General features: G+C 42.6%; 2 protein-coding genes across 4 annotated transcripts; both read right to left on the minus strand.

The window, feature by feature from the left end:
- Window positions 1-492: 492 nt before the first annotated feature.
- On the minus strand, window positions 493-1894 carry LOC122005475 (tropinone reductase homolog At5g06060-like). Its single transcript, XM_042560511.1, has 5 exons — window positions 1654-1894; window positions 1362-1569; window positions 1072-1288; window positions 888-994; window positions 493-792 (listed from the first exon to the last, which is right to left on the minus strand). The coding sequence occupies exons 1-5, from the start codon at window positions 1839-1841 to the stop codon at window positions 613-615; spliced, it is 900 nt and encodes a 299-aa protein (XP_042416445.1). The 5' UTR covers window positions 1842-1894; the 3' UTR covers window positions 493-612.
- Window positions 1895-3173: 1279 nt separating this feature from the next.
- Window positions 3174-6436, minus strand: LOC122005474. 3 transcript variants are annotated; one of them, XM_042560508.1, is made up of 5 exons: window positions 6306-6435; window positions 4310-6164; window positions 3987-4191; window positions 3704-3900; window positions 3174-3622 (listed from the first exon to the last, which is right to left on the minus strand). In XM_042560508.1, the coding sequence occupies exons 2-5, from the start codon at window positions 6120-6122 to the stop codon at window positions 3528-3530; spliced, it is 2310 nt and encodes a 769-aa protein (XP_042416442.1). In that variant the 5' UTR covers window positions 6123-6164; window positions 6306-6435; the 3' UTR covers window positions 3174-3527. The 3 variants fall into 3 exon arrangements, with proteins under 3 accessions (XP_042416442.1, XP_042416443.1, XP_042416444.1); XM_042560509.1 differs by lacking the exon at window positions 6306-6435 and having other exon boundaries at window positions 4310-6234; XM_042560510.1 differs by lacking the exon at window positions 3174-3622 and having other exon boundaries at window positions 3724-3859; window positions 6306-6436.
- Window positions 6437-7789: the final 1353 nt, after the last annotated feature.

A 7789-nucleotide genomic window follows, 5' to 3' on the forward strand; every position in this document is an offset into this window, starting at 1 on the left:
CGGAGTTAGTGAAGAATAGTTGAGCATTTAAAAAAAGATAGATCCGTTACCTTAGCGGCCCCCTAGTGCCGGCCCCACGGATATGGAGGGAGGTTCATGCAGGTACACAGGCCATAGGCGCATGACGGGATAAACTCCAGGTCGTCAGTTCCTGAGAATCGACCCCTGACCATTACGCTAGAGATACCATGCGCCCACCGTCTGCGCTACGCCCTGGGGGCATAGTTGAGCATTTAAAAAAAAAGGTAGATCCGCTACCTTAGCGGCCCCCCTAGTGCCGGCCCCACGGATATGGAGGGAGGTTCATGCAAGTACATAGGCCATAGGCGCATGGCGGGATAAACTCCAGGTCGTCAGTTCCTGAGAATCGCCCTGAGGGCCATAGTTGAGCATTTAAAAAAACTTACAATAGGTCGTCATTTACCCAATATTTTATGATAAAACTTCGGATAAATATTAAACTTGGTATAGTTTTTAAAACTTCTAACCACATTAATTAAACTCAATATTTTTATTGAATCCACGTGGCACACACATGGAATATCACACTCGACAACGATAATTAAGCTTGCAATTTAACTATTTAGGATGGGCATATACGCAGGGAACGGATCATCTTGCGTTACCGTTGATTGATACGCCACCATCTGCACTAATGACTTGGCCATTGATGTAGGACGACGTCGGGAGACAGAGGAAAGTGACCAGGGCTGCCACCTCCTCTGGCTCTCCCACACGTCCAATGGGAATACTTCGAGCACACACAGCTTTAAACTCTTCCTTCCCAACTAGCTGCATACATATTAATATCAAAATCAAGTAGAGGAGTGAGCATAGACTGACTGTATGTTATTTAGTGTTGGAGCAACTGTATGTGATATACTTACCCACTGAGAGAGGGGGGTTTTGATGAGACCTGGAACCACACAATTGGCTCTGATGTTGTCTTTCGCCCACTCGCAAGCAAGGCTTCTCGTCAATTGATTTATCGCTCCTAATTAAAAGAGAAAGAGAACAAAACTACTTCAGTCTATTCGTTTTTCCCTTCATCGATAAATAGATATTATGCACCTTTGGTTGCTCCGTACACAGAGAGCGTATCGATTCCAAGAAGACTAGCGGTGGAGGAGATAAAAACAATGCTACCGCTTCCTGAAGCCTTGAGAAGAGGGTAAGCGAGCTGGCTCAGATGGAAACCTGCGTCTAAGTTGGTGCGCACAGTGAGCTCATACTCCTCCAGAGTCACTTCTAGAGCAGGCTTCCGATAACCGAACGCTGCATTGTTAACCTGCATCAACCAAGATCAAACTAAACAGTTTCAACTAAATCATAGGAGTTGGCCATGCTCATGAAAGGCTCACCAGAATATTGAGCTTCCCTCCGAAGATGGAGTCGACTTCCTTCATCAGCTTCTCTCTCTCAGCCGGGGATGACACGTCGCACACTGACCCAGTTACTTGGAGTCCACAGCCTCTCCATTTCTGCACACACTCTTGGAGCTCTGCTTCATGGCGGGAGCAAGTATGGACCGCTGACCCAAATCTAGCTAGTTCTTCCACAATAGCATGTCTGCATGCGAGTTTCAAGGCCAATTGTTAGCAGATGCTGATTTAGGAGAAAACAGGAGGGGGGAATACTTAACAAGAGCGGTACCCGATGCCTTTGGAGCCTCCAGTGACCAAAGCCGTTGTGCCGGAAAGAGACCATCGATTGAGAAGGCGACTAGTATCTGCCTCCATGACTTCTTTCTCAGAGCCAAGGTTTTTAGTGGGAAATGATTCTGAAAGAACACTGAGGCCAGCTCGATCCTGTCGAATAGAGGGATAAGTGTTGTTGCGCATTTGATGAAAAGCAAAGCAAGGATTGCGGTGTGCTGTCAATTATTGCCGAGCACTTTACAGTGCGGAGTTTGGTTGTCTGGAACGTTATTAGGCAACTGGCTGCTAGGCCACTATGGCGTAAATAGTGCTGGATTTGGACTACATCTTCCATGCTATTTGATTGAGAGTGAGCCCGAATTTAATAGTGTCCTCTCTATTTTTTTTATAACTCAGATTTATCATTCTTAATTAATTTTGAAGGCCACTAAGACAACCGACATCCACAATCTTCACCGTTTATGTAAAACTATTTCACCAATGTATATAAATGATCGAGCCGCGATCCTAAGTTCTCTGCATAAGACTGTTGCTGCACCAAGCTTTCTACTTTCCCTCTCTATAGTTGAATTTGATATGGTTTATTTGATTGTTGTGCGGTAGCACCAGGGGGTAAGCACAAACTTCTGCCAATTCAACACCTAAATTTAAATATTTTAAAATCATAAAAAATACCAAAAAAAATATTATTGTTTTATGATAAAAAAAACACCCCGATAATTTTCAATTAGCTGGATGCTCAAATTCCAGGGAAAACGACCATGGAAACCACACACTAACACACGTTGCAACATCAATATAAGTTTTTTGATTGCCCTAGAGAGACCTTAATTTCAATTTTTGATGCTAAAGGCCTTTGAATCCCTAAAATATTTTCAACAGGGGAGTGATTAGGATATTATAGAAAAGAAAGTAGAGCCTAAACGGATAATTTATTAAAAAACACCCTCCAAGACAATTGCCCAAAACAAAATTCTACGTGAAATAAATTATCAATACATGGGATTAGTTGCAGTACACAACATGGCTAACAATCTTCATAAATTAGTACAGGATTCAACTGCAGTAGGATGATTTAAGTTAAGCATCCCACAGATTAGGAAACCTAATCTAAATTTTCTTGGCGGCTGAGATTACCAAGAGAAAAAAAAATCAACCATAGCCATTCCAGATCAATTGTGTCAATCAAACCAACAAGAGAAATTTTTTGGAGCCAAGCTAATGAGAAGCATTGCAAAAATATTCAGAAAGAACTCTATTTTTGTTTCATATGTAGATTATACTATACAAGCTTGACAATGAACTTGGACTTTCCTACGATTTGCAGCAACTACTTTCTGCAGTCCAGGTTGCACCCATCACAAAGGGCTAAAGCTTTTCTCAAAGAATAAAGAATCCACGTAACAATACAAACAAAATATTAGATTTACACTTCATAGATATGGATCTTCAGAAGAACAAGGATTCCCATATATATGAAAAGATGAATGTGGAAGGAAAGGAATCAATCATTTGTTTATAGCAAATTAAAAGATACTATTTGGGTTAGAAATTGAAAAGAAGCTAATAACACCGATCTATCAAGCAATACTTATTCAAAAGGCTGACCTGTATGGGGGGAAAGGAGCCCTACAATGGAGATTTTGAATACCCACAATTAACCAAGAAAGAGCAGCCTACATCTAGATTTGTCATGTCAACAGTTCCCTTGCAAATGGAATTATCTACAGAGCTACACAAACATGTTCAGGTCGGCAGTCACAAGCAAGTTGTTTACGACTGTAGTCAACAACCACCCATTTATACCAGCTTCAAAGAGGCTGAGAGCTTCCCTTTCGAACCTACCTTTCCCTGATAAGAAATTTCCATTCATGTAAAAGAAACATCTGCATGAACCTCCTCTTTTACATCACCATCATCTTCGACATTCTTACCAGCACCTTGGATCATCTCATCATCAATGCCTATGCAAATAAAGTTTCAGACCCAAATTAGTAATCAGTGACAAGTTTCAATCATGCACTAGAGGTGGAACGGAAGTATACCCGCAAGAAAAGCTTCAATTTCTTCGTCATCTAGATTTACCCATTGCATTTGAGCTTCTGCTGGTTGGTTCAGTGACATCCAATTCAAAGGCTCGTTATCAACAGAGAACAAATCATTTTTTTCAACAACCCAGTCTCCCACAACATCAATATTATCTACAGAAATAGGATCAAATTGTTTGAGCCTAAAAACTTGCCTGCGTATATTGACAACAAAAAAAAAAATCATAATGAGCCATTTAAATGTAAACTGGAAAGGTGTTTAACAGTCCAGATTGTTCACCTTCGCTGTAGTCGCAAGTTATAATGCACGAAGATGAGGTCACAAAGACGTTGGTGTTCTAAATAGTTCATTCTGTGGTTATGAATTTGTTCGAAAGGAAGGTGAACTTGTTCAGATCCCCTCAAACTGCAAGTTTGACTGAGTATGTGAATGGCAAGACGCATTAAGTTTGGACAAGCACCTCCATAAGTTGACCACCACTCAGCTGAAAAGTAATCAAATAAGATCAGCATCAGAAAAAGTATGAAAGAAATGTTAAATGAACCAATATTGCTTCATTCATGATACTTTCAAGGAACAACATTTTTTTCATTGTTTCTTACCAGGAAGTAAAGTGTTTCTTGCTCTAATAGCCATTTTTCTTCCAAAGTCCCCTGACGAACTTTTATATAGACTGAGCTCCTTTTGGACCTTGTCTTGGGTATTTGCATCAGGCACAAGTCTTTCTATGCAATCAAGCATTCCAGATGATATCTCATTGGATACATCTCCTTGAATGCTGAAGAAGAAGCGAGGATTCAAGAAGAAGGCGGCTGCATAAAGAGGACAAGGCAGTTGTCTATTCCATCTCCAGTCTATAATTTCCCAATATGTCATGTAATCTGCCTTCTTAACAAGCTCTTTTTTTATTGCTTGTTTGATTTGATAAATAGCAAGATGAATGTATCCCATGGCTGGTTTCTTATTGTTCTCGACTAATTTAAGAACCCGCAACAGTGGTTCTGTTATTCGAACAATTGCTACACAAGAAGACCAAAATGGCAAGCTACAAATAAGGTCAGCAATTAGAACTCCTGCAGGCTTTCTAGAAAATGGTGAATCAAGCCACTCTACAGAAGTAACCATTGCTCTCAGGTTCTCCTTTAAGCTAATCATATTCCTTAATGTGATAAAGGCCATCGCTGAGCAACTGTCACAAGGAAGTATCAAATCTTTCCCGTTTGTGTGATTCCTCATAATATTCAGTATTGCTACATGAGAGTACATAAATCCTGTGATGGCTTTAGCATTCTCAATGACCTCACTTATCACTCCCAACTTACTGATATCCTCTAGGATTGCCTCAATGCATTGAGAAGAACACGATGTCCAAAACAAGGTAGGAAAAGTCTCAGTCAACTTATTCCCAGCAGCAACATGGGTCTCAGTATAATTTGTCATCACCTGAACAACATTTCTCTCACCAACTTCTTCTACAACATGCTTAAGTAGTTCATACAGAGTATCCGCAGATGACACAATGTGTGAAGCATCAATAGATTTGAGGAACATTGTTCCTTCGGGACAGTAGACTAAAAAGTTTATCAAAGTCTTACCAGTTACCGTAGTCCATTCATCTGCCAACACCGAGCACCCAGTGCGACTCCATGCCGCCCTGCATTGCTCCAATGTATTATTCATCTCTTCGACTGATCTCCTCAATATCCAGCCGCGAAAGTCGTGATAAGAGAATGCTCCCACCCCGGGTCCAGCCAATGTGAGTGCGTCTACCATTGATTGGAAATGCGGCGAATTGACAGCTTCCAACGGCACCCCAGCCTCAAATAGGAACCTCCCAATAGCCATGCAAACCTGGTCCCTAGTGACGGTGCCTCCAATGGTAGATTTTCCGGCGTCTGCAACCAGGGAAGGAGTCTGTTGCTGGAAAAGAGTGTTTTGAAGAGGCGAAGCTAGCCTTGATCTCTTTTTCCGTACTTTTTCAGGAGGTTTAGATACAACTCCCTCATCTCTCACCTCCACCGGGACTGTGCCCATGTCAATCACATCCTGGATTTGCATCATCTGAATCCCGGAACCTACCTCACTCCCTTCCAGTTGCATCGGCACCGCTGTTTGAGCATTCGTCGCCTCCTCCGAGTACTTAAGCTTTTTCTTCCTCCTCGCCGCGGAGCCATCCAGGCTCTGCTGCATGGCAACCTGCACCTCCATAGGCACCTTGGGGCAGCAGGAGGCGTTTCCCTTATGCCGGGCGAGGTGCTCCTTGATGCGATGGATGCCCCCTCCGAGGAACAACTTCAAGCAGTACACGCACTTGAGTTTGGTCCGTCCGGCCGACCGTACCATGAGGCAATGCTTCCACGCCGGGTCGTGCTTCTGCGTGCCGATCGGCAGGATGATTTCGGATGCCGACGCCATCTGACCGGCGGATCCGGACGGAATCGAATCGCCTCCCTCCGCCTGAAAACAAAGGCCATGGCGGACCACGTTTAGCGAAGCAGGAACAACGAAGAGAAGGGCCCTCAGATCACGTGTCGCACTAATCTATGAAAATAAAAATTTTAAAAAAAAACGAGGCTTGGTTTGGTTTAGAGAACTTACTTGGCTTTTCGCCTCGCGGTTGTTCGCTCGCTGGAGAACGGGAGAACCCAAAGAGCGTGAGAAAGGGATTCGGTCCGGTTTGGCAAATACTTATAGGAGGAGGCGAGGGTTTGGGATCTGACCGGATAAACCGGTGGGCGATCCGAGTTGGTTTTCCTGAGTAGCCACGGATACGAGTCAGACTCCTGGTTGGACCGGTTCCGCGCTGGAATAACCGAGTCTTCCGGTCGCCTCCCTCTCCGTGGGCGGTTCGCTGTGCGCCCTCCGCCCGGCTCAGATCGGCCGGCGTCCAGCCGCGAATCGATCCGTTCTCTCCACCTCTCTCACTCTGCCCGGTCTATGAATTGATCCGAAAACGGATCGAGGAACACTGCGTCGCAGAATCGACCTTGTAAGAATTGTTTCTCCTCTTCGGCCTGGACTCGCTGCGATGAGGAGGTGGACGGGATTTGGGGCGGTTCAGAGAACCGATCGACAGAGCACTTCTAGGATTTGATTCTTTCGCCCAATTCTTACAGTGAATTTGCCTGGAGAACCGGATCGATCAGTGCAAGGGTTCACTGGTTGGTTGACTAGGGCTACTGTTTGTGATATATAGTAAAATTTATGGTTTTGTTTGCATCAGATATCGTCTGCTCCATTGCTTGCGCCTTATTGGATGATTGATTCCTCTATCAATGGTTTCGTCAAGTTTACAGAACTGTAATGACACTTCTCTCTTTTCCTTCTTGTTCATCAACATCATGCTCAAAATAAAGGGGTTAGCAGACAAAGAACTCTCTAGGTCCTGCAGGAGAGGCTCAAATTCTGGAAAGCTCGGAGGTCAGTATCATTCTTCTCCGCTCATTCTTTGGTTTTTAGAGTTTTAAATGCTGGTTTTCATATTATTGCATTCTGATGTACATGCTTAGTAGATGATGGATTCAGAAAGAAATTTTTTTTAAATGCTAATTTTTTCCATTAAACTGTTGCTTCTTGTTGATCTATCAATGTGTTAACTTGATTTTTTTTGTGTGTGTGTATCTTTCCGCTAGGAGAATATTTGTTGCACAAATTTTGATCAACCTGACAGGTTACAGATTCTTTGTTCAAATTTCTGTGGATTTTAGTTAAATTTTGGTTAAGATATCCCCACAATGCTCCTTTTTCGTCAAAGATTGCTAATGGTGAATCTTGTGATAACTTGGTTGTGTCTGTATATGTGCAAAATCAAATGTATATACATCTAGATATCTATTTTAAAGCTCCATTCTTTTTTCACAAATAGTCATTTGAATCGTGGAATTATTAGTCAACAGCAGTTTATGCTAGCATCAATACTAGTTTGAAACAGAGCTCACCTTTATCGTGGAGATACTTGAAGAACATGCTTGTTATCCACTGTTGATTTGGCTAATATACTAGCACATGCTATCCAATATTTTTAAAATAGTGAGGGTAAGCTAGTATTCACCTTTCATTCCCTAGCAAAAGGAATTTCTTTA

This window comes from Zingiber officinale, chromosome 7B (assembly GCF_018446385.1).
Source record: "Zingiber officinale cultivar Zhangliang chromosome 7B, Zo_v1.1, whole genome shotgun sequence".
Lineage (NCBI taxonomy): Eukaryota > Viridiplantae > Streptophyta > Magnoliopsida > Zingiberales > Zingiberaceae > Zingiber > Zingiber officinale.